The 27,159-nt window shown below is 43.8% G+C and overlaps 1 protein-coding gene and 1 pseudogene across 18 annotated transcripts in view; one reads left to right on the top strand and one right to left on the bottom strand.

Annotated features, from left to right (window-relative positions):
- The window catches only part of LOC140460517 (uncharacterized), a 78,437-nt pseudogene extending 62,586 nt beyond the window's left edge, over positions 1–15,851 (top strand).
- LOC140460513 (uncharacterized) overlaps positions 1–27,159 on the bottom strand; it is a 191,136-nt gene that overhangs the window by 16,624 nt on the left and 147,353 nt on the right. For 7 of the 18 annotated variants that reach the window (XR_011954140.1, XR_011954136.1, XR_011954134.1 and 4 more), the window contains 5 exons: positions 26,261–26,638; positions 25,913–25,995; positions 21,268–21,459; positions 19,384–19,513; positions 17,113–17,855 (listed from right to left, as the gene is read on the bottom strand). The exons of 2 other annotated variants lie outside the window; for them this stretch is intronic. Coding sequence is in view for 4 of the 16 variants with exons in the window: in XM_072555092.1 (XP_072411193.1) it covers positions 26,379–26,490; positions 26,584–26,638 (167 nt within the window). In the remaining 12 variants the exon portion in view is untranslated. Of the gene's footprint in view, positions 1–17,112; positions 17,856–19,383; positions 19,514–21,267; positions 21,460–25,912; positions 25,996–26,260; positions 26,639–27,159 lie in introns of those variants that run through there. 9 more of the 18 variants (XR_011954142.1, XR_011954141.1, XM_072555092.1 and 6 more) reach the window with 7 other exon arrangements.

Genomic DNA, 27,159 nt, shown 5'->3' on the forward strand with positions numbered 1-27,159 from the left:
GGAAATATTGATAAAGCTTTAACTTTCTGTTTTTACAGACCTTACACACTGCCCCACTGTCAATTCTAACATTCAGATCTGATGTCTTATTTGAATTTGAATCACAAACTTGAAAAGAAGGCATGTTTAATTCAAGACTAATCATTTTAAATACAACCTTGCAGTAACATTTCAGCCTCAGGTACAGAACAATTTTTTGCTTAAGATAAAAAGCAGGAATCTGCTCCCAGATTAAAATTATTCTAAACCTAACATTGAAGAGATTCTGACACAATTTGTCAGGAAGCCATTTTTATGGTCAAAAGTTTGCCCTCCTCGCTAAAAAGCCATTTTGTAAAACAATTGTATCAGACATGCGAGCTGTGCAAGGTTACCTTATGACATCTCCCACTTAATTTAGACTGGTACTTCTTCATAGGAACTTATCTCGCCACCAGACGCCTAACTCGGTTGGATTTGTTTTTCCCACCTGATGGATAGCTCAAGGCCTTTAGGAGTGATCAGTCATGCACACACAGATCTGTCAATCAACTTCTCTTCATTGCAAATTATTGTCTTTCACTGTTATCTGTCTAATAAAGAACATGCAATGTTTTTGTAAACTTTTGTATAAAGGAAGCCATTTTGTATCAGTACTTTGGAGTAGCCTACTGGGGCACTTGAAGAGCTGGTACCCTACTCTCCTAGGTTATTGGAACCTAGTTAGTTTAGCGTATAGGTATCAGTGTTATGTTGTAACAGTGATGCTACTAGTGAATAAAGGGGATGACTAAAATTAAACTAAACTGTCTGTAAGAGGTTTTTATTCCAGACTTCCAAAGAGTACGATCTTTGGGACGAACCAAGAAAGAGAGGCTTATGGGTCTGAGTCCATAAGGGCTTCCCTCGCCCATGTCAAATCTGTACTATAACAATAGCAGGGAATAAAACAAGAAAATTGAAACAAAATTAGACATAAACGCACATTTGGTGCTCGTGCTTAAAGGTTGTTCATTAGATAGCAAACCAGAATTGGGGTCTCCCAGGATTCTTATCACGCCCTACATGTGGAATTCCCACTCCCTGACATCTAAGTATTAGTACCCAGCTCTGATTTATAACAATATTTTCATCAACAGAAATGAAACATCTGTTATCAAATAGACATAGAAATATACAACACGGAAATAGACTTTTTGATCCAACACATCCATGCTATCCTATATAAATCTAGTGACCCATTTGCCAGCATTTGGCCCATATCCCTCCAAACCCTTCCTATTCACACACCCATTCAGATGCCTTTTAAATGTTGTAATTGTACCAGCCTCCACCACCACTCTGGCCTATTTACTCTATCCACCCTTCAGGATTGTATGAACCTCTACCCGGTCACCCTCAGCCTCCAACACTCCATGGGCAACAGCCCATCCTATTCAGCCTCTCCTTATACCACAAATCCACCAACACTGGCGACATCCTTATCAATCTGTCCTGCACCCTTTCAAGTTTTACAACATCCTTCCTATCCTATAGCAGGGAAACCAGAACCGAATGCAATATTTCAAAAGTGGCCTAACCAGTGTCCTACACAGCTGCAGCATGACCTCGCAACTCCTACACCCAATGCATTCAATGGGCCAAATGGCCTTTTTCTGCACTGCAGGGATTTTATGATTGCTTCATATAGTGTATATCTGATATTCACTGTTGTACAAGCTGCATGGTTATGATTTTTCACCTTCTAATATAGTAATGGAATTACATCCTGTATTTCTTGTAATCATTTTTAGTTAATAGGTCAGCAGGAAGTCTTTCAGCAACTTTACTGGCTTTCTTTTCTGAAGCAGCCTTGACATTTCATTTTCAAAACCTTGACTCAGCTCCATTTCCAGCACCTTTTGTCGGAAGGTTGTTCCAGGTCATTGTCACCTAAATGAAGTTTTCCTCTTAATATATACTTCACGCTACCTGGCTGCGTGAGGGTTTTCAAGTTTTTGTGTCATGGAAAACATATGATCAGCAGGCATCTGGCAATCTACAGGAATTGTCACCGATGTTATGTTCATTTGACTGTACTGACCGTGATCACTTATTTTGTGATTTTATTTGCAGGAAGACATGGGGAAAGAAATCTGAAACCAAAAGATAATCAATTTCTGACAGAGCCACTTGATTCATTGGGACTTGAATATCAGCAGCCATTCACATTGAGAAGAAATGTTTCGTTTTGTCTGCTTGAGAGATTTTGGACACTGGTGCGGCAGGAAGAATACTGAGACACCCGAGTGAGGGAGATTCAATGCGCTGACTGTGAAAAGTGCTTCAAACCATTTACTCAGCTTGGAGGATCAAAGTCTTACCACTCACGGTGGGGAGAGACTGTGTATCCTTTCTGCTTGTAATTTGAAACACAGTGACACAAGGACAGCTTCCCCCCATGTGGAAATGTTAGTACTGTGGGAGAAAATTCCCTTTCCTATCGATGCTGGAAACCTACAGACGCGTTTACATGGAGGAAAGGGGAGAGGGTGTTCACCCACTCCGTGTGTGGACAGGGATTTAGTGAGATGGGCCATCTGCAGAAGCACCAGCGGGTTCATGTGGAAGAGAAGCCGTTCAAGTGCTCCATGTGCGGGAGGGAGTTCACTCAATCATCTACACTGCTGGCCCACCAGCGGGTTCAAACCGAAGAGAAGCCGTTCATTTGCTCTCTGTGCGGGAAGGGCTTCACCCGCTCCTCCCACCTGCAGAGACACCAGTGAGTTCACGTGCCATTGCAGGGGGATTGAAGGAGCTTCAGCAAATGTCGACTGTACTAATAACCTAGTTCTGGGGACTCCCGGGTTTGAATAGCAGATGGTGGAATTGGAATTCAGTCAAAAATCTGGAGTTCAGAACCTCATGATGAGAAAAACATCCCAATCTGATTCACTCATGTTTTAGGGAAGGAAACTGCTGTTGTGGGAAAGGATTCACTCAGTCGTCCCAGCTGCATCCTTTACCTGGTCTGGTCTACACCTGACTCCAGATCCACAGCAGTGTGGTTGACGCTTGACAGCCCCTCGGCAAATGCGCGGGGAGAATCTTACTTGGATACAGGATATGGGTTGCAATTGCTGAGTGAAGCAATACTACCTCCAGGTTAGGTGTTCCAAGGATCCAATTACAAAGGGACAACTCAGCTGACCAACAGTGAAGAAAGTGGGATGCAGGGGAGTGTGTACGCTTTGACCTTGAGCTGTTAAAAATGTAAATAAGCTACTCTTTCTATGCCTTTTTGCTGGGGAGATCTGAAGCTGTAACAAAGTGGGTCACAATAAAAGTTAGGCAGCATCTGAGGAGCAGGAAAATCGACGTTCCAGGCAAAAGCCATTCATCAGGAATCTGATTCCTGATGAAGGGCTTTTGCCCGAAATGTCAATTTTCATGCTCCTCAGATGCTGCCTGACCTGCTGTGCTTTTCTAGCACCACTCTCATCCAAACTCTGATCTCTAATATCTGCAATCCTCACTTTTGCCACAATAAAGTTTACCTGAACTTACCGAAGGATTCAGACATTGAAGGCGATGAGATCCAACAGGTTTTTCTTTGAAAGCTGCTCATTTCTTTCAATCTCCAGTGTGAGGTTTCTAATGCCATATATTAGAAGGAGCAGTCAATGTGTAGCTCGTATTATTCGAAATTGTTCGTTTTTCAGGACTGCAGGTTCATCATTTCCTCAGCATTGTAAAGTTTACTGGCACCAGTGGGAGGTGTGGGCTGTTTTCATTAGAAACAAAGTTAAAAATCACACAATACCAAGTTATAGTCCAACAGGTTTATTTGGAAGCACTAGCTTTTGGAGCACTGCTCCTTCATTGGGTAGCTGTGGAGCAGGATCATAAGACACAGTATTTGTAGCAAAAGGACATTGAATGATATATTGAACAAACCTAGATTGCTTTGAAGTGTTTCATCTTTAGAATGGGTTTCAGATTTCAGTTCATTAATATATAAATCCCAGCACTTTTTTTAAAGTCACAGTCTCGAGATAACCGAAGGTTTTATAAAAAGAGGTGACATCTCAGCTCAGACAATGCATGAAAGGTGTGAGGTTTGAGTCTGTCTTGAGTCAGACTGGTTCTATTTCCAAAGTAGGAATGTATAAAATATTACATGAAGTGATTGCCTGCAGATTATGCACATTTTGAGCAAAATAGAATGTATCTACAAATATAATTCTGCATATGCAAATGCACCCCATAATCTTATGTCTTTCTTTCCTGCACAGGACCTCCAACCAACACTACACACCAGATATATTGATGATCTTTTTTCCTCTGGACCCATGGCGAGGAGTCACTGAATTAATGACACTGACATTAACAAGTTTCAGCCCACCATCACACTCACCATGGACTACTCTTTAGTATCTGTCTCATTTTTGGACACATGCAACTGGATAGAAATAGAATCAGTCTGACGTAACATTGGGACACAGACAGACTTTAATTTAACACCTTCAATGCATTATCTGATTGAGATGACACCTATTGTTAAAACCTATCTTGAGAACATAACTTTTAAAAAGTTTTGGGATTTACATGTGAAGGAATCGAAACTAACATGGTCATTCTAAAAGATGATAGAGGTAAGCTAAATTTGTTTAATATTACATTCCATGACTCTGCAATCCTGTTGCTAAAGCATCTGTGTATTATGATTCTGCTCCACAACCACCCGATGAAGAAGCAGCGCTTCGAAAGCTAATGATTCCAAATAAATTGGAAATAAATAAACGGTTGGACTATAACCTGGCATTGTGTGATTTTTAACTTTGAAAATCTGTCAGTAATAACCAGCATCTCCATACTGCGCATGCTACTCAGTGTCAGCAACCATTTCGCGTGTTGGTCATGCGACATGGGGAAACGCCCCACGATCTTGTTTGGTGAACCAATGGGACGCTCTGGAGGACCGGATGGGGACTGGTCCTCCTGCCAATCACAGCAAACCTATAGAGTGGATGCGGACGTAGGATCATGTGCTTCTGAGGTTGGTGCTGCTTCTCTCTCTCTCTGAATTAAGATTGAGCTTTAGCCCAGACTGCAACTTTCTTCCTCTGTCCAACATCTGTGAGTACAATGGTCTCTTTTCTCACCCCATTTTCCATTCCGGGGTTCAACTGTTGACTTGCAGACATTGAAGCGAAATGGAGTGAATCCAGGGAGGGGACAGATTCTGGGAAAGTTAGTTCAGTTTTGTGTCTCTATTGAAAAACACAGGGCAAATGCAGGAACCTTTTTATCAGAAATGATGTGTAGATCTACAGATCTGGATGTAATTCTACACCAATCGGTGCCAGTTGTAAGACAGATGCAGCAAGCAATCAGCAAGGCAAGTGGCGTGTTAGCAAGAGGAATTGAGCTGAGAGGTGGGGATGCCTTCCTGCAGTTAGGGTGTCATTGAATACGTCCAAGGCTGAGTTCACCTGATTTTTGAACAACAAAGAAGTGGATGGTTATGGGGGAAAGCAAAAAAATGGTTTTAAGACCAGTATAGATTGGTTACAGAAACAGACCCTTCAGTCCAACTAGTCCATGCTGATCAATGATCCTAATCTAGTCCTATTTGCCAGCACTTGGTCCATATCCCTTTAAACCCTTCCTATTTATAGACCAATCCAGATGCCTTTTAAATGCTGTAATTATACCAGCCTCCACCACTTCCTCTGGCTGGTCATTCCATACACGCACCACTCTCTTGTGAAAAAGCTCTCCTTAGGTCCCTATTATGTCTTTCCCCTCTCACCCTAAACTTTTAGTTCTGGACTCCCCACCTCACAGAGAAGATTTTGTCTGTTTGCCCTATCCATGCCCCTCTGTAAGGTCACCCCTCAGCCTTTGGCACTCCAAGGAAAACAGCCCCAGCCTATTTAGCCTCACCCAAGAGCTCAAATCTTTCAAAATTGTTAACATCCTGGTGAATCTTTTCTGAACCCTTTCAAGCTTCACAACATCCTTCTGATGGCAAGAAGACCAGAGTTGCACGCAATATTTCAAATGTGGCCTCACCAATGTCCTGTACATATGCAACATCACCTCCCAACTCCTTTACTCAATGCTCTAACCAATAAAGGACAGCGTACCAAATACTGCCTTCACTATGCTATCTATCTGCGACTTTACCTTCAAGGAACTATGAACTGCACTCCAAGGTTTCTTTGTTCAGCAACATTCCCCAGGACCTTACCATAAAGTGTATAAGTCCTGCACTGATTTGTTTTTCCAAAATGCAGCACCTCGCATTTATCTGAATTAAACTTCATCATTCATGTACTTGTCCTAATGTCTTTAAAATGTTCTAACTTTACCTGCGTCCACCTCTTCGTCTGGACATGCATTTCACACACAAAGCACTTTGTGTTTTTAAAAATAAGTGCCTATTATGCCTTTTTAAAATATTTCTCCTCTCACCTTCAAATTCGCTGCCTAATCTTGAACCCCCACTAAGGGAAAAGATATCCGCCAGTCACCTTATCTATACCCCTCATGATTTTATAATCCCCGATAAGGTCACCTCTCAACCTCCTCTGCTCCAGTGGAAATATTTCCAGCCTATCCACCTAGATGTAGGTATCTTCATATCCACTTATGTTGGTGCAGGCTCGACAGGCTAAACAGCCTGTTCCTGTTCCCAATTCTTTCTCTCTGTGTCCAGGAAAGCAAGAGACCATAAAACACAGGAGAATAAATTAGGTGTCTCAGCCCATCGGGGCTGCTCTGCCATTAAATCATGGTTGGTAAGTTTCTCAATCCCATTCTCCCACTTTCTCCCCGTAACCCTCGATTTCCCCCTTGATACTCAAGAACCCACCTACTTCCGTCTTAAATCTACTCAGTGACCTGGCCTCCACAGCCTTCTGTAGCAATGAATTCCACATATTCACCACTCACCGGCTGAAAATATTTCACCTTATCTTTGTTCTAAAAGATATTCCTTTTACTCTGATGCTGTGCCCTCGGGCCCTAGACTCTCCGACCAATAGGAACATCTTCCCCATGTGCACTCTGTCCAGGCCATTCAGTGTTCTCTGTTTCAACTAGATTCCCCCCCCCCCCCCCCCCCCCCCGAGCGTGGGCCTGTTGATCAGCATGAACCAGATCCTTCAGGTTGAGGTACAGCAGGAATTACGTTCAGCAATGTCAGAATGGAGGGAGTGTGTTGAATGGAGATTTTTCAGCTTTTCGGGGCTGAGAGAGGAAAGAAAGTTCAATATAAATTAGAATTGATAGGATGGGCTGATGGGCCAAGGAGTGGTAGAATGAGTTTAATTTAGATAAATGTGAGGTGTTGCATTTTGTAAGGCAAATCAGAGCATGACTTACACAGTTAATGGGGAATGTTGCTGAACAAAGAGACCTTTCAGGTTCTAGTTCCTTGAAAGTGGAATTGCAGGGAGACAGGATAGTGAAGAAGGCATTTGGTACGCTTTTTTTTCGTTTCCTGGTCAGAGTATTGAGTACAGGAGGTGGGGGGTCATTGTCATGGCCGCACAGGACATTGGTTAGGCCACTATTTTGGAATAGTGTGTGCAATTCTGGGCCCCCTCCTATGGAACAATGTTGTGAAACTTGAAAGAGTTCAGAAAACATTTACAAGGATGTTGGCAGAGCTGGAGGGTTAGAGCTATTGTGAGATGCTGAATAGGCCAGGGATAATTTCCCTGCAGCATTGGAGGCTGAGGGGTGACCTTACAGAATTTTATAAGGGGTATGGATAGGGTGAATAGCCAAAATCTTTTCCCCATGGCAGGCCAATCCAAAACTGGAAGGCATAGGTTTCATGTGAGAGGGGAAAGATTTAAAACGGACCTGAGGTGCAACCTTTTCACACAGAGAGTAGTGCATGTTTGGAATGAGCTGCCAGAGAAAGTGATGGAGGCTGCTACAATAACAATATTTAAAAGGCATCTGGATGGGTACATGAATAAGAAGGGTTTAGAGAGATACGGGCCAAATGCTGGCAAATGGGACTAGATTAATCTAGGATATCTGGTCAGCATGGATGAGTTGGACTGAGGGCTCAGTTTCTGTGCTGTATGACTTTAATCATCTTCTGTGAAAGCGGAAGTGTGATTGTGAAGACTGAACTTTGAGAACAGCTTTCAAAGATGTTTTGCCTTTACTGGAAGCAGAAGTTGTTCCAGAATGAAATCTTTCAATTGTGAGACAGGAACTGAGTACGCGTGTATGTCTAGGATTTTGATGGAAAGTGGGAATTCATTGCACTGTGGGGATGAAGTGGTTTAAGGTTTACCAGCAGTAAGTAAAGTGTGCTGAGTGGGGAGCCTAGTGAAGGGTTTTGAGTTAAACTGCTCATTTCATTCAGCCTTCAACACTGTATTTCCAATGCTGTGCATCAGAAGGAGCAGTGAGTCAGTAACTGGTATCGTTAGAAGCCTTACGGGTTTCAGTACTGCAGGTATTGCATTGTTTCATCAGCATTGTATTGCTCTTTGAACGGTTGGTGTGGACGTGTTGGGCCGAAGGGCCTGTTTCCACATTGTAAGTAATCTAATCTAATCATTACTGGCAGCAGTGAGAGGTGTGGGCTATATTCACTAGAAATGATAAAGCAGTTAGATAACACACATACGAGATGGCAGAGTGGGATTTGTCTTTTAATTTGCAGAAGCTGGGAGGTTCTGGGAGCTGTGATCCAAGACAAAACTAAGTGCGGTAAATCATAGAAGTCCTGCAGTGTGGAAGTAGGCTGTTCAGGCCCTCAAGTCCACGTTGGCCCCTCCGAAAAGCTTCCACCTCACCCCGCCCCCATCCCTCCACTACCACTACCACCACCAACCAATCGATCCAGTAACTTCTGCTGGTGGGTGAGATTAGGACTAGAGGTCATGGCCTCGAGATTAGAGGGAGTCAGTTTAAGACACAGATGAGGAGGAACTGCTTTTCCCGGAAAGTAGTGACTCCATGAAATTCTCTGCCTATGGAACCTGTAGAGACAGCTTCACTAAGAATATTCAAGACACAGTTGAGTAGGTATTTGCATGGTGGGGAATTAAGGGTAGTTGGGATAATGCAGGTAGGAGGAGCTGAGACGATGGATAGATCAGCTATGATCTTAATGAATAGCACAGCAGGCTTGACAGGCCAAATGTCCAACTCCTGCTTCAATTACTATGAAACTATAACCCTGCATTTCCCATGGCTACCCCAGCTAACCTGCACATCCCTGGGCAATTTAGCGTGGCCAGTCCAAATCAAGGCAGGTGAACAGTGTTGTGATGTGAAAATGAACATCACGAGTATAATAGAAAGGGACAAGGAGAGTAAATGTACCAGCAATCAAAGCTGGATTCTAAAGATCACAAAAATTGAAACTGAAGACTGTGTGTCTGAAGGTGTGCTGCATCATAACAAAAGTGAATGAATAGACTGCACACATCGAACAGAATAATTATGATCTGAGACTCCTTACAGAGACATGGCTTCAGGGTACCAAGATTGGATCCTGAATATTGAAGGGGTACGTGGCATTCTGGTCAAATGAGAAACTAGGTAAAGGTAGAGGCACTGCCAATCAAAGCACTGATTACATGGTAGTCTGGTGTCAGCTCGGATTTCAGGTCCTGATTTCTCTGCCGTCTGTTGATCTCCCTGTTTTCACAGAGTAAAATGTCAGTCTGTTCTCAGCTCTGCAGGATTTCTGCTGAAGTCTCGACCACCCACCCCCCCCCCCACCCCCCCCCACCCCCCCCACCTTTTACAACTGCTGGAACAATAAAACATTGTCATTCAAGGCCCAACCCACAATCTCCCATCCTATCAACCATCCAGACAGAGAATCATCATAGCAGGGAATAAAACAAGAAAAATTAAACAAAATTGAGAATAAATAGGTGCTTGTACTTAATGTTTGTTCGTTAGGACGTACACCAGAAATTGATGTCTCCCAGGGTTCTTAGAGTGCCCTAATTGAGGAATTCTCGCTCCCTTACATCTATGCCGGGTGCTGGCAGGTGGGACTAGATTGTGTTGGGATGTCTGGTCGGCATGGACAGGTTGGATCGAAGGGTCTGTTTCCATGCTGTATATCTCTATGACTCTAAGTATTACCACCCAGGCATGATTGATAAATGCATCAACAGAAATAAAGCATCTGTTATCAAATAGACATAGAAACATACAGCATGGAAATAGACTTTGCGATCCAACACATCCTTGCAGACAAGATATCCTATGTAAATTTAGGTCTATTTGCCAGCATTTGGCCTTTATCCCTCCAAACCCTTCCTATTCACATACCCATCTAGATGCCTTTTAAAAGTAATTGTACTGAGCACTTCCTCTGGCAGCTCAGTGCAGTATGCACCACCCTCTCTGTGAAAACATTGACCCTTCGGTCACTTTTAAATCTTTCCCCTCCCATCCTAAACCTATGACCTCTGGTTTTGGACACCCCCACCCTGGGGGAGTATGCTTCCCTATTCATGCCCCTCATGATTTTATAAACCTTGACAAGGTTATCCCTCTGCCTCTGATGCATCAAGGAAACAGCCCCATACTATTCAGCCTCTCTTTATACCACAAACCCTCCAACCTTGGCGACATCCTTATCAATCTGTCCTTCATCCTTTCAAGTTTCACAACATCCTTCTTATCCTGTAGCAGGGAGACCAGAATCGAATGCAATATTCCAAAAGTAGCCTAACCAATGTCCTGTACAGCTGCATCATGACCTCCCAATTCCTATACCCAATGCATTCAATGGACCAAATAGCCTTTTTGTGCACTGCAGGGGTTTTATGATTTTAATCTGTGACCCAGTCAATTTTAGTCATTATCTCTGGTGCATGGCGTGTCAGGGTGGGATCACTGGTATCAGAGTTGCATGCAATACTACAAAAGTGGCCTAACCAATGTCCTGTGAAGTGTACCAAACACCACCTTCACTGTCCTGTCTACCCTGTGACTCCACTTTCAAGAACGAAAAGCCTGCCATAGAGTCATACAGCATGGAAACAGATCTTCAGTCCAACCAGTCCATGCCAACCATAATCCCACATTAAACCAGTCTCTCCTGCCTGCTCTTGGATTGTATCCCTCTAAACCTTTCCTATTCATGTACTGAAACAAATGTCTTTTAATTCTACCAGCATCCACCATTTTCTCAGGAAGTTCATTCCACACATGAACCACCCTCTGTGTAAAATTAGTATTTGAATAGCAAGGTTGGAAAGGTTCATAAAAGCTTTACAAGGATGTTTCCAGGGTTGGAGGGTTTGAGCTGCAGGGAGAGGCTGAATAGATTGGTCTGTTTTCCCTGGAGTGTTGGAGGCTGAGGGGTGATCTTACTGTAAATTCATGAGGGGCATGGATAGAGTAAATAGACAAGGTCTCTTTCCTGGGGTAGGGGAGTCCAGAAGTGGAGGGCAGAGGTTGAGAATGAGAGGGGAGCGATGTAAAGTTCCATGCAGAGGGTGGTGCATGTATTGAATGAGCTGTCAGAGGAAGTGGTGGAGGCTAGTACAATGACAACATTTACAAGGCCTCTGGATGGGTGTTTGAATAGGAAAGGTCGAGAGGGAGATGGGCTGGTAAATGCAGCTAGATTAATTTTGGATATCTGGTCAGCATGGGCAAGTTGGACCGAAGGGTCTGTGTCCATGCTGGACATCTCCATGACATTGAGGTTGAAGAAGTCCTGATCTGATTTGCATTTCCAAAATGCAGCACCTCGTATTTATCTGAATTAAACTCCATCTGCCACTCCTCAGCCCAAGATCCTATTTTAATCAGAGGCAACCTTCTTCACTGTCCACTGAATCTCCAATTTTGGTGTCATCTGCAAACTTATTAACTATATCTACTATGTTCACATCCAAATCATTTATATAAATGACAAAAAGTAGTGGATTCAGCACCGATCCTTGTGGCACCACTGGTCACAGGCTCCAGTCTGAAAAGGAACTCTCCACCACCACCCTCTTTCTTTTACCTTCAAGCCAGTTCAGTATCAGGTTGACTAGTTCTCCCTGTATTTCATAAGATCTTACCTTGCTAATGAATCTTCCATGAGGAACTTTGTTTGATTGATTTCCCAAGCACAAAGCCATGCTGACTATCCCTAATTAGTCCTTGCCTTTCCAAATACATGTAAATCCTGTTTCTCAGGATTCCCTCCAACAACTTGCCTATCACTGATGTCCGGCTCGCTGGTCTATAGTTCCCTGGCTATTCCTTACCACCGTTCTTAAATAGTGGCACCACGTCAGCCACTCCAGTCTTCCGACACCTCACCTGTGACTATCGATGATACAAATATCTCAGCAAGGGGCCCAAGAGTCACTTGCCTAGCTTCTGGGGATTTATCCACTTTTATGTGTTTCAAGACATCCAGCTCTACCTCCTCTGTAATGTGGACATTTTTCAAGACGTTACAAACTATGTCCCCACATTCTATATCCTCCATGTCCTCCTTCACAGTAAACACTGATGCAAAATACTCATTTAGTATTTCCCTCATCCACCCCGGCTCCACATTTCGGCTGCCTTGTTGATCTTTGAGGGGCCCTATTCTCTCCCAATTACCCTTTTGTCCTTAATTTATAAAAATCCTTCTAATTCTCCTTAACCCTATTTACCAAAGCTATTTCATGTCCCCTTTTTGCCTCCTGATTTCCCTCTTAAGCTTACTCCTACCACCTTTATACTTTTCTAAGGATTCATTCGATTTGTTCTGTCCATACTTGTCATATGCTTCCTTCTTGTTGTTAGCCAGCTCCTCAATTTCTCTAGTCATCCAGCATTCCCTACAGCTACCAGCCTTTTCTTTCACCCTAACAGGAACATACTGTCTCTGGACTCTTATTATCTCATATCTGAAGGCTTCTCATTTTTCAGCCATCCCTTTACCTGTGAACATCTGCCTCCCAATCAACTTTTGAAAGTGTTTGCCTAATACTATTAAAATTAGTCTTCCTCCAATTTAGAACGTCAACTTTTAGATCCGGTCTGTCCCTTTCCCAAAGTGGTCCAGCACTGACACCTCAGTCACCTGCCCTGCCTTATTTCCTAAAAGTAGGTCGGTTTTTGCACCTTCTCTAGTAGGGACAGCCACATACTGCCTCAGAAAATTGTCTTGTCCACGCTTAACAAATTCCTCTTGATCTGAACCCTGAATGCTGGCAGTCCTAGTCAATGTTTGGAAAGTTAAAATCCCCTACCATAACCATCCTATTATTCTTACAGATAACTGAAATCTCCTTACAAATTTGTATCTCAATTTCCTGCTGATTATTAGAGGTTTATATTACAATCCCAATAAGGTGATCATCCCTTTCTTATTTCTCAGTTCCACCCAAATAACTCCCCTGGATGTATTCCCAGAAATATCCTCCCTAAGTACAGCTGTAATACTATCCCTTATCAACTCCCCACTCCCCACCTCCCCACCTCTCTTTCCCCCCTCTGTATCTTTCCTATGGCATTTGTATCCTGGAACATTGAGCTGTTCATCCCTGAGCCACATTTCTGTAATTGCTATGATGTCCCAGTCCCATGTTTCTGACCATGAACCCTGATTTCATCTGCTTTCCCTGTTAGGTCTCTTGCTTTGATGTAAATGCAGTATAACTTCAGTCCTACATTGTTCTCTGCATTATTCCTTCCTGCCCTGACTGTTTGATTCACTCCCTTTCCCAACTGTACGAATCTCGGGTTAATCTCTTTCCTCATTATTTCCCTGGGACCTATCCCCCACCTTACACATTCAGCAACTTCCCTGGCTTTCTTTTTGCAAGCAGTCTTGACATTTTATTTTCATATCTTGATCCAGCACCTTTGTAGGCAACTTGTTCTTGGTCATTGTCCCCTAAATGAAGATTTCCTCCATACACACTTAAGGCTATCTGGCTGCATGAGGGTTTTCAGGTTTCTGTGACCTGGATAATGTGTGATCAGCAGGCACCTGGCAATCTACAGGAATTGGTTAAAAACAATGACTGCAGATGCTGGAAACCAGAATCTGGATTAGTGGTGCTGGAAGAGCACAGCAGTTCAGGCAGCATCCAAGTAGCTTCGAAATCGACGTTTCGGGCAAAAGCCCTTCATCATGAATGGCTTTTGCTTGAAACGTCGATTTTGAAGCTACTTGGATGCTGCCTGAACTGCTGTGCTCTTCCAGCACCACTAATCCAGAATCTACAGGAATTGCCATCAATGTATCTTTATTTAACTGTACTGACCGTGATCACTTATTTTGTGAGTTTATTTTTGCAGGAAGACATGCGGAAAGAAATTTGAAAGCATTTGATACATCAACTGGCAGAGCTCATTGATTCATTGGGACTTGAATATCAGCAGCCATTCAAATTGAGAGGAAATGTTTGCTTTGGTCTGCTTGAGTGGTTTTGGACACTAGTGTGGCAGGAAGAATACTAAGACACCGAGTGAGGGAGATTGTGTGCTGACTGTGGAAAAAGTGCTTCAAACCATTTCCTCAGCTTGGGGGAATCAAAATCACACCCCTCACGGTGGGGACAGACTGTGTACCCGTTCTGTTTGTAATTTCAAACCCAGAGTGACACGAGGAACACTCTCCCCATGGGGAAACCGTGGAAATGTGGGGACTGTGGGAAAGGATTCCCTTCCCCCTCAGTGCTGGAAATTCACAGACGTGTTCACACCGGGGAGAAGCCGTTCATCTGCTCAGTGTGTGGAAAGGGATTCGCAAATTCTTCCAACCTGCAGGCGCACCAGTGGGTCCACACGGGAGAGAAGCCGTTCACGTGCTTGGTGTGCGGGAAGGGGTTCACGCATTCATCTGCACTGCTGACCCACCAGCGGGTCCACACTGGGGAGAGGCCATTCGGTTGCTCAGACTGCGGGAAGGCTTTCCGTCGTGTGAGCAACTTGAGGAAGCACGAGCGGGTCCACACGGGGGAGAGGCCGTTCATCTGCCCCGAGTGTGGGAAGGGATTCAGTGATTCTTCCAGCCTGCTGAACCACCAGCGGATCCACACAGGGGAAAGACCATTCACCTGCTCTGTGTGCGGGAAAGGATTCAATCATATGAGCAATTTGCGGCATCATAAGCGGATCCACACAGGGGAGAGGCCATTCACCTGCCCCGAGTGTGGGAAGGGATTTACCAATTCTTCCAATCTGCTGACCCACCAGCGGATCCACACTGGGGAGAGGCCATTCACCTGCTCCAAGTGCAGGAAGGGCTTCACCTGCTCCTCCTACCTCCAGAGACATCAACGAGTTCATGTGCCATCACAGAGAAATTGAAGGAGTGACGGGTAAGTACCATTTTTGACGAGACAATCAACCCAGTTCTGGGGTCTCCCCGGTTTGAATCCCACCATGGTAGATGGCGCAATTGAAATCTGGAGTTCAGAATCAAATGGTGAAACGATTTTCAGGGGAAGAAAACCCCATCTTATTCACTCATATCCTTTTTAGAGAATGAAGCTACCTTTCCTGCAAAGGATTCACTGTCATCCCAGCTGCATCCTTTGCCCTGTCTGGCCTACCCCGTGACTCCAGACCAACAGCAGTGTGGTTGACTCATGATTACACCTCCCTCCTGCAAATGAGCTGGAGAAACTAACTTGTATACAGGGTGTAGGCTGAAACTGCTGAGTGAGGCAATACTTCCTCCAGGTGAGGGCTGTACCAAGGATCCAGTTACAAAGGGATAATTTGGTGCTGACCAATAGTAAAGAAAGTGGGGGATGGGGAGTGTGTGCACTTTGACCTTGAGCTGTTTTTTTTAAAAAAAACACTACTTTTTGTGCACCTTTTTTCTGGGAAAAATTGAAACTGTAATGAAGCAGGGTTGCAATAAAGGTTACCAGAATTCACCGTCAGACTCAGACTCTCATTGAAAGCTGAGAGATTCAACAAGTGTTTGCTTTAAAGCTACTCATTTCTTTCAACCTCCAGCACTAAGTTTCCAATGTCTTGGATCAGAAGTGAATGAGTGGCAGAATTGTGAGAAATTGTAAATTTTTCAGGAGTTCGGGTTGATTGTTTCATCAGCAATGTTAGGTTCACTGGCAACAGTGGGAGGTGTGGGCTGTATTCACTAGAAACAAAGATTAAAAGTCTCACAACACCAGGTTATAGTTCAACAGGTTTATTTGGAAGTACTAGCTTTTGGAGCACTGCTCCTTCATCGGGTAGCTGTGGACCAGGATCATAAGACACAGAATTAAAATTAAAACTGTTAAGTTTTTCATCTCTGCAGTACTGCATCATTTCATCAACATTGTAAAGGTTACTGCCTGCAGCAGAAAGTGTGGGCTGTGTTCACGACAAAGAAAGGTAAAAATCAGACCAACGTATTGGAATATAACCTGGTATTATTTGGAAGGACTAGCTTTCGGAGTGCTGCTCCTTCATCAGGTAGCTGTGGAGCAGGATCACAAGACATAGAATTTGTACCAAAACATTGCAGTGTCATACAACTGAATTGAACAAATCTAGATTGCTATCAAGTCTTCCATCTTTGAGAATGGGTTGCAGGTTCATTAATATGTAAATCCCAGAACTACTTATAAGGAATATTCTCGATGTAATTTGAAGGTGACATTTCAGCTCAGAGAATGTATTAAAGGTGTGAGGTTAGGGCCTGCCTGTCTCCTAATGTTGAGTCAGACTGGTTCTACTTCCAAAGTAGGAATTTGTAAAATATTAATGGATTGACTGCTTGCAGATTGTGTGCTTTGAGCAAAATTGAATGTATCTGCTATCTCACAACTCCACACACACATGGGTGCTGGGGAAAAAATAAGCACGACCACAGTAGCAGTAGTGAGGGGATTTTAAAAAAAGGTTTAACCAAGAGATTTAGTCACCTCAGTAAAAAAAACCTCCGTTGAGGACTGACTCTCAGCTAGCTGGCTGGCTACACCCAGCATTATGTGAGCAGGAGAAGAAGAGGAGAGGGATTCAAAGTTTGGGAGAAGATTTGTAGCTCGGGTGCTCGTTGTTGTGGTTCTGTTCGCCAAGCTGGGAATTTGTGTTGCAGATGTTTCGTCCCCTATCTAGGTGACATCCTCAGTGCTTGGGAGCCTCCTGTGAATCACTTCTGTGATGTTTCCTCTGGCATTTTTAGTGATTTGTTATCTGTCCACTGCAGCGGACAGCTGGAACTGACAACCGGAAGCGGCAGATACAAATCACTATAAATGCCAGAGGAAAGATCACAGAAGCACTTCACAGGAGGCTCCCAAGCACTGAGAATGTCACATAGACAGGGACGAAACGTCTGCAACACAAATTCCCAGTTCGGCGAACAGAACCACAACGATGGGAGGAATTTTGACCTCAGAATTATTTTTTTCAAAGGTAGAAGACAGAATGATGGTGGAGGGGTGCTTTTCAGACAGGAGGCCTGTGACCAGTGTGTGCCACGAGGATCGGTGCTGGGTCCATTACTTTGCATCATTTATATAAGTGGTTTGGCTGTGAACATAGGTAGAGTAAGTTTGCAGAGGACTCCAAAATTGGAGGTATAGTGGACAGCGAAGAAGTTTACTTCTGATTAAAACAGGATCTTGATCAGATGGGCCAATGGGCTGTGGAGTGGCAGATGGAGTTTAGTTCAGATAAATGTGAAGTGCTGCATTTTTTGAAAAATCAATCAGAGCAGGACTTATACACTTAATGGTAAGGTCCTAGGGAGTGTTGCTGAACAAAGAGACTTTGGAGTACAGATTCATAATTCCTTCAGACTTGCAGGTAGATAGGATAGTAAAGATGATGTTTGGTATGATTTCCTTGATCTCCTTTCCCAATGAATCAAGTGGCTCCATCAGAGGTTGATGTAACATTTGGTTTCAGATTTCTTTTCCCATGTCTTTCTGCAACGAAATTCACAAAATAAGTGATCACGGTCAGTACAGTCAAATAAATATAATGTGGGCGGCATGATGGTTAGAACTGCTACCTCACAGCTCCAGAGACCCGGGTTCAATTCCCGCCTTAGGCGACTGATGGTGTGGAGTTTGCACATTCTTCCCGTGTCTGCGTGGGTTTCCCCCAGGTGCACCGGTTTCCTCCCACAGTCCAAAAATGTGCAGGTTAGGTGAATTGGCTATGCTAAATTGCCCGTAGTGTTAGGTGTAGGGGTAAATGTAGGAGAATAGGCCTGAGTGGGTTGCGCTTTGGTGGGCCGGTGTGGACTTGTTGGGCTGAAGGGCCTATTTCCTATACTAAGTAATCTTAAAAAAAATGACAACTCCTGTAGATTGCCAGATGCCTGCTGATCACATATTATCCAGGATGCATCAGGCAGCCAGATAGCCTTAAGTGTGTATTGAGGAAAACTTCATTTCCAAGTCATTGTAACCAAATGAAGTTGAATAAGGATATGAAAATGAAACATCATAGAGTCATAGAGATGTACAGCACAGAAACAGACCCTTCGGTCCAACCTGTCCACGCCGACCAGATATCCCAACCCAATCTAGTCCCACTTGCCAGCACCCGGCCCATATCCCTCCAAACCCTTCCTATTCATATACCCATCCAGATGTCTTTTAAATATTGCAATTGTACCACTTCCTCTGGCAGCTCATTCCATACACGTACCGGAGTGAAAAAGTTGCCTCTTAGATTCCTTTTACATACTTCCCCTCTCACCCTAAAACTATGCCCTCTGGCTCTGGACTCCCTGACCCCAGTGAAAAGTCTTTTCATCCTATCCATGCCCTTCATGATTTTATAAACCTCTATAAGGTCACCCCTCAGCCTCCGACGCTCCAGGGAAAACAGCTCCAGCTTATTCAACCTCTTCCTATAACTCCGATCCTCCAACCCTGGCAACATCCTTGTAAATCTTTTCTGAATCCTTTCAAGTTTCACGACACCTTTACGATAGGAAGGAGACCAGAACTGCACGCAATGTTCCAACAGTGGCCTAACCAATGTCCTGTATAGCAGCAACATGACTTCCCAACTACTGTACTCTGACCAATAAATGAAAGTATACCAAACGCCTTCTTCACTATCCTATCTACCTGTGACTCCACTGTCAAGGAGCTATGAACCTGCACTCTAAGGTCTCTTTGTTCAGCAACACTCTCTAGGACTTACCATTAAGTGTATAAGTCCTGCTAAGATTTGCTTTCCCAAAATGCAGCATCTCACATTTATCTAAATTAAACTCCACTGCTGATAAAATAAAACCAGTTAAGATGCTGAATGACTTCCTGCTCACCTATTAAATAAAATTGATGACAAGAAATACAGCATGTAATTCCATTACTATATTAGGTAAAAGATCATAGCCATGCAGCTTGTACAACAGTGAATATCAGACTTACACCATATGAAGCAATTTATATTTAATATAAATCTACATATTATATCAATTAAAATCATAAACACCTTCAGTGCAGAAAGAGGCCATTTGACCCACTGAGTGCATTGGGTATAGGAGTTGGAAGGTCAAGTTGCAGCTGTACAGGACATTGGTTACGCCACTTTTGGAATGTTGCATTTGATTCTGGTCTCCCTCCTATAGGATAGAAAGATATCGTGAAACTCCAATAGATTGATAAGGATGTCGCCAGGGTTGGAGGGTTTGTGGTATAAAATGAGACTGAATAGGATGGGGATGTTGCCCTTGGGCCGTCAAAAGCAGAGGGTGAACTGTCGAGATTTAGTGGGAGAGTCTGAAACCAGAGGGTATTGGTTTAGGGTGAGAGGGCAAAGATTTAAAAGCGACCTAAGACTGGGAGATTGTGGAATGGGTCTTGATCGACTGAATGTTTCATTGTTCCAGAAGGTGTAAAGAGCTGGGGGTGGGCGCAGAAGTCAGAGCTTCAGCAGAGCTGAGAACAGCTGACATCTTCCTCTGTGGGAACAGGGAGATCAACAGAGGACGAGAAATCAGGACCTGAAATCCAAGCTGACACTAGACTACCATGTTATCAGTGCTTTGGTTAGCAGTGCCAACTCTCTACCTTTAGCTAGCTTCCCATTTGACTTGAATGGCACCCCCTCAATATTCAGGATCTAATCCTTGTCATCCTGAAGCCACATCTCTCTAAAGAGTCTCCGATCATAATTATTCTCTTCAACGTGTGCAGTCAATTCATTCAGTTTTGTGACAATGCAGCATACATTCAGACACACTCTTTAGTTTCAAGTTTTGTGATTTTTAGAATCCAAATTTGAGTGCTGGTACATTTATCCTCCTCGTCCCTTTCTATCATTCTCTGACATTCATTTTTCACATCACTACAATGCTCACCAGCCTCAATTTAGATTGGCCATGCTAAATTGCCCATTGTGTCCAGGGATGTGCAGATTAGGTGGGTTAGCCATAGAAAATGCAGGGTTATAGTTTCATAGTAATAGAAGCAGGAGTAGGCCATTTGGCCCATTGAACCTGCTCTGCCATTCATTAAAATCATAGCTGATCGATCCATTGTCTCAGCTCCTCCTATCTGCATGATCCCGACTACCCTTAATTCTCCTATTATGTAAAAACCCATCCAGCTGTCTCTTGAATATACTTAATGAAGCTGCCTCTACTGCTTCCTTGGGCAGAGGATTCCAAAGATTCCAAAGCAGTTCCTCCTCATCTCTGTCCGAATTCTACTCCCCCCTCATATTGAGGCCAATACCCCTAGTCCAGGTCTCACCCACCAGCAGAAATGACTGGATAGGGTGGGAGGGGGATCTGTGTGAAACGTTCTTCGGAGGGTCTGGCATAGAATTGATTGTCGGAACGGCCAACATAAACTCCCGCCTTTTAAACTCAATCCCTTTAGTAATGATGGACAAAATTCCATCTGTCGTCTTAATTACTCGTTGCACCTGCAGACCAACCCTCTGATTCATGTCCAAGGACACCCAGGTCACAGCACAGCAGCATGCTGCAACTTCTCACCATCATGTCATAGTCCTTTTTACTGCTATTCCTATGAAAATAGATGACTTCACATTTATTAACACTGTTTTCCATCTGCCAGACCTTTGCCCACTCACTCAAAATATCTATGTTCCTCTGCAAAGTTTCACAGTCCTCTGCAAACTTTGACCTGTGACCCACTGTCCCAAACTCCAAATCATTATTATAAATTGTGAATAATAATAATGCAACCAATGGATCAGATCTAAGCTCTGCAGTCCTACCCTATCCAATAGTGAATGGTGGTGGACAATTAACGAACTCATTGGAGGAGGTGGCTCCACCAATATCCCCATCCTCAATGACGGAAGAGCCCTGCACATCAGCACAAAAAATCAGGCTGAAGTACTCACAGCAATCTTCAGCCAGAAGTACCATCTTGGCCTCCTCCAGTGATCTCCAGAATCACAGATACTTGTCTTCAGACAATTCCAGAAGTTTATAAAATGATGAGGGGCACCGATAGGGTAAATAGCCAAGGTCTTTTCCTGTTCTGACTGTCCATAACTTAGCAGGACACAGACAACTAGCCATGGTTAATGCAGCTGTAATTAGTTGACAGGAGTTAGACATCTTGCAAAAAATGTTTGCTTAATATAGTTCTGACAAGTAAAACGATAATAACTCTGTCGACTCTTTAATTATTTAATCAATCTGTTCTAATATTTAGAGTAGGTTGCTGAACAAAGAGACTTTGGAGTGCAGGTTCATAGCTCCTTGAAAGTGGAGTCACAGGTAGGTAGGATAGTGAAGGCGGCATTTGGTATGCTTTCCTATATTGGTCAGAGGATTGACTACAGGAGTTGGGAGGTCATGTTGCGGCTGTACAGGACATTGTTTAGGCCACTGTTGGAATATCGCGTGCAAGTCTGGTCTCCTTTCTATCAGAAAGATGTTGTGAAACTTGAAAGGGTTCAGAAAAGATTTACAAGGATGTTGCCACGGTTGGAGGATTTGAACTATAGGAAGAGGCTGAACAGGCTGGGGCTGTTTTCCCTGTAGTGTCAGAGGCTAAGGGGTGACCTTATAGAGGTTTACAAAATTATGAAGGGCATGGATAGGATAAACAGACAAAGTCTTGCCCCTGGGGTCGGGGAGTTCAGAAGTAGAGGGCATAGGTTTAGGGTGAGAGGGGAAGATATTAAAGAGACCTAAGGGACAACTTTTTCCACGCAGAGGGTGGTACGAGTATGGAATGAGCTGCCAGAGGATGTGGTGGAGGCTGGTACAATTGCAACATTTACAAGGTATTTGGATGGGTATATGAATAGGAAGGGTTTGGAGGGATATGGGCCAGGTGCTGGCAGGTGGGAGAAGATTGGGTTGGGATATCTGGTCGGCATGGACAGGTTGGACCGAGGGGTCTGTTTCTGTGCTGTACATCCCTGTGACTCCAAGATCCTTCAAATATTTATAGATATAGGTCCTTTAGTAGTTTCAGATCTACCTACACAAAAAAAGTTATTAAAGCATTAGAAGAAAAGATTCCAACCAGTTTCAGATAGTGAAAGCAGCCCCATATCATACAGAGAGGAACGAATTATTGATACAGAAATTAGCAGACATTGGAATGTGAGGTGAATGAATACATTATAAGACACCCAAGGATAAAGATAGAGGTGACTGGTAAACATGGGACGCAACAACTTATTAGCGAAAGAATTCTAAGAGTAGGTGTAACCATAAATTTGATGGAACTGATCAAAGATCAATATGCATTTGGATCGCCTTTAATGAGGAATTTAAAAGGTTCCTGAAGTGATGGGCAAGTATCCAATGAATTGGCAGCTGCCACGATGCAGCCGGTAAATGTTACATGAATACAGGATCCAGTGTGAAAAAGCCTCAAGGAGGGAGATCAGAGTCTGGGAAACGTCACAAAGGTCCGGGGCCAGACCCCAACCCTGTCCATCTCTTTATCGTTCAGTGAAATGATTAACTTCATTGGAAATACATTGAGGTCAGCTGAAACTATACCAGATGCTGCACCAAAATCAGAGGGCTGTTTTCCCTGGAGCATCGGAGGCTGAGGGGTGACTTTAGAGGTTGATAAAATCATGAGGAGCATGGATAGGGTAAATATACAAGGTTTTTCCCTGCGGTGGGAAAGTCAGAACTATAGGGCATAGGGTGAAAGGGGAAGGGACCCGAGGAGCAACTTTTTCAAGCAGAGGGTGGTGCGTGTTTGGAATGAGCTGCTAGAGGATGTGGTGGAGGCTGGTACAACTGCAGCATTTAAAAGACATCTGGATGGGTATATGAATAAAGGAAGTGCTTATGAAGATATGGGCTAAGTGCTGGCAAATGGGACTAGATTAGGTTAGGGTATCTGGTAAGTATGGATGAGTTGGACTGAAGGATCACTTCTGAACTGTATATCTCTATGACTCTAATTGGAACTAGCTGGGTGGGCACCATGGACCAGTTTAGGCCGAAGGACCTGTTTCCATGCTGTCTTACTCTATGACTCTAAGTGAGCCATGGACTGAAGATTGGCAGATGGAGTTTAATTTAGATCACTGCATTTTGGTGGGTCAAGCCAGGGCAGGATATACAGGTCAATTGTAAGTGATCTAGAGGGTGCAGGTGCATAGTTCCTTGAACGTGGACTCAGAGGTAGACAGGGCGGTGAAGATGACTTTCAGCACGCTTGCTTTCATTGGTCAGAGCACTGAGCATAGGACCACCCCATGGAGAGAAATCAGAGTTTACATTTTGGGTCTGGTGCCCCTCAAAACTGATCCCAAAATGTTAACTCTGATTTCTCTCCACAGATGCTGCCAGATCTGCTGAGCTTTTCCAGCAACTTCTGTTTTTGTTTCTGATTACCAATCTCCAGTTTCTCAGTATTTATTGAGTTGGGACATTTTGTTGCAGCTTTATAAGACGTTCGTGAGACCACTTTCGGAGTACTGCCTTCAGTTCTAGACACCCTACTATTGAAAGGAAATTATTAAACTAGAAAGGGTGCAGAACAGATTTACTAGGATGCTTCCGAGTCTGGAAAAATTGAGTTATAGGGAGAGGTTGGATAGACTGGGATTTTTTTCTCTGGAAACTGAAGGGTACTCTTCTAGAGGTAGATGTAGAGTAATAGGGGAATGGGTCTGGGTGAGATACTCTTCAGAAAGCCAGTGTGAATGTTTTGGGCCAAAGGGACTGTTGCCACACTGTAGAGATGCTATACTTCTATGATCCAAAAACCCATCCAGATGCCTTTTAAATGTTGTTATTGTATCTGCCTCAATCACTTTCTCTAGCAGCCAACTCCACATACAAAGAACAAAGAAAATTTACAGCCCAGGAACAGGCCCTTCAGCCCTCCAAGCCTGAGCCGATCAAAACTACTGTGTAAACCTGTCGCCCACTTCCTAAGCATCTGTATCCCTCTGCTCCCCACCTACTCATGCATCTGCCCAGATGCATCTTAAATGAATCTACCGTGCCTACCTTTACTACCTCTGCTGGCAACATGTTCCAGGTGCCCACCACCCTCTGTGGAAAGTACTTGCCGCATGTATCCCCTTTAAACTTTCCACCTCTCACCTTGAAAGCATGACCTCTCGTTATGGAGTCCTTCACCCTGGGAAAAAGCTTATCCCTATCCACCCTGTCTATATATTTCATGATTTTGTAAACCTCAATCAGGTCCCCCCTCAATCTCCTTTGTTTTCTAATGAAAACAAACCTAACCTCTCTTCATACCTAGCACCTTCCATACCAGGCAACATCCTCATAAACCTTCTCTGCACTCTGTCCAAAGCGCCCACATCCTTTTGGTAATGTGGCGACCAGAACTGTTGCACCACCCTCTACATGAAGGCATTTCCCCTCAGGTCATTCCGAAGTCTTTCCCCTCACATCTCAAATCCATCCCCTGTAATCTTCAATTCCCCATCCCTGGGGAAAAGACGACATGGGTAAGGTTGATCATACGAAGGGAAACCGACTGACACAGCGTGAATTGGAGTTGGGAGGCATACATCTATCACGTTTCACTCTGAAAATAAATCTAACACTGAAAATAAATCTCCAGTTGCTCCCTCCCCTCTAAGGTTGTCAGAATTGTGACAAAGGAAACAGAGATTCGTTGATCGAACTGAAGCGAAATAAAACTTCAGGTGGAATCTTTCAATTCCAGCGGATTTTGAGACAAGAGGCTGGAAGTAAGTGGAAATTGCCAGGGTCTTAATTGCTGGCTCAGTCGGAGTTCGATTCCTCCCTCGGGGAAACTGTCTTTGTGGAGTTTCCAAGTTGTCTCCCATTGTCTGTGTGGGTTTCCTCCGGTTGCTTCTTTCCCTCCCACAAAGATGTGCTGGTTAGGGTGAATTGATCATGCTTAATTGTCCCATAGTGTTCAGGGATGTGTCGGTGCGATGCATTAGTCAGGGGTAAATGTGGAGCAATAGTGTAGAAGAATGGGTGTGGGTGGGTTACTCTTCAGAGGCACAGTATGGGTTGTTGGGCTGAGGGCCTGTTTCTGCACTGTAGAGATTCCATGATTCTTCTACGATTCATACAACTATCGGCCGGATGAAGTGGCCAAGTCCTTACCCCAGAGGGAGCAAGACATTTTCTTGGCATCACCACTTTCTGATGGAAATTAATATGAGAGACTATTTTGGGAGCTGGACATCTATCAGTTGGACATTGGCTTTTCATTAATGAGATTTACAAGAAGAGGGGTGACCTTATAGAGGTTTACAAAATCATGACGGTGTGGGTAGGGTGAATAGTTAAGGATCCCCCACCCCCACCCCCAAGAATGGGGGAGTCCAGAACCATGGGGCATAGGTCCGAGATGAGAGAGAAAAGACACAAACGACCCAATGGACAACCTCCACTCCCAACCCAGAGGGTGGTGCGCACACAGAACGTGCCATTAGAGGAAATGGCAGAGGCTAGCACAACCACAACATTCAGAACAGACCAATGGGAGCAGCTTGGGTGTGTCCAGCACCCTCGACCACATTTTCTACTTTTATTTTAGATTTGTACCTTAAGCAGGAGGAGTTGGAAGCTTTAGTGAGTGTCTCTTGGCTGCTACTCTCTCTGAATTTGCTCTTGTTGGTTCGTTCCTTCTGGAGAACACAATGTGAAAATGTGTGTTGGAATTCGCCTTTTTGCAAAAAGGGTGTGCTTAATGGGATGTTACTGTACCGGAATAGTTAGTTAGTAACAGTTACTCTGTGTCTATTAAGTTTCCAGTCTGCAGAGTTATCCTAAATTCCTCTCTTTAGCTGTATTTTAATGACAGCCTTTAAGCAAATCATGTTTTGCTTAACGGCCAGCAGTCACATTTCACATATGGCTTTAAAATGAGAAAAAATTGAGGGTCACGGCTACCTTCTTAAAGTATTTGTCCGGGGATCCGATCTGGTCCGTAACAATTGTGCAGTGAGGATTCGATCTGTCTAACTGGTTCAAGTTCCTTCCACAGCCAAGTACACAGGAAGACTCTCACTCAGGTAGTGTTCCTGGGGATACTTCCTCTGATGGTCAGTCGAACACTTTCACACACATCTGTGGGTGTTCTCACACTCCATGCATTTCCAATCGCACTGATGTTTAAAAACCTTTGAAGCCAACAGAATAGATAAGTGTTTCACATTGGAGGTCCAGAGACTTGTGATCTTCAGATCATGGCGAGTTGAGTAGCTGTTTCAAACCTGAAATGACTTTTGCTTTCAGATTTCTCTCTGTAGATCCTTCCCTTCTTGTAACCTGTATAAAGAGATTATGAAAGTCAGCGCAGAGATTCAGAACAGACAATTCTGGTTTCCACATCCCCAAAACCAAAAGATCTTCCTTTACATTCTGTCGTCTTATATATACCGTAACATTTGATCAGAGACCAATAGAGATGTGAGCACATACGTTATCTGGATAGTCAGACCATCGTAACCTGAATGACTCCTCGGGTCGTATGGCATGGAAACAGACCCTTCTGTTCAACTAGTCCTTGCTGAACATAATCACAAACTAAACTCGTCCCACTTGCCTGCTGCTGATGCAATATCCCCCCCAAACCTCTGCTTTTAAATGTTGTAATTGTAGCAGCACCACCACTTCCTCCGGCAGTTCATTCCACACATGAACCACTGTGTAAAAAACCTTTGCCACTCTGTCTCCTCCCACCTTAAAAATGTGCCCCATAGTCTTGAAATCCCCCAGCCTATGGAAAATACACCTCATTCACTTTATCTATACCCCTCAAGATTTTATAAACCTCTACCAGGTCACCT

Source organism: Chiloscyllium punctatum, chromosome 36, assembly GCF_047496795.1.
Source record: "Chiloscyllium punctatum isolate Juve2018m chromosome 36, sChiPun1.3, whole genome shotgun sequence".
Classification (NCBI taxonomy): domain Eukaryota; kingdom Metazoa; phylum Chordata; class Chondrichthyes; order Orectolobiformes; family Hemiscylliidae; genus Chiloscyllium; species Chiloscyllium punctatum.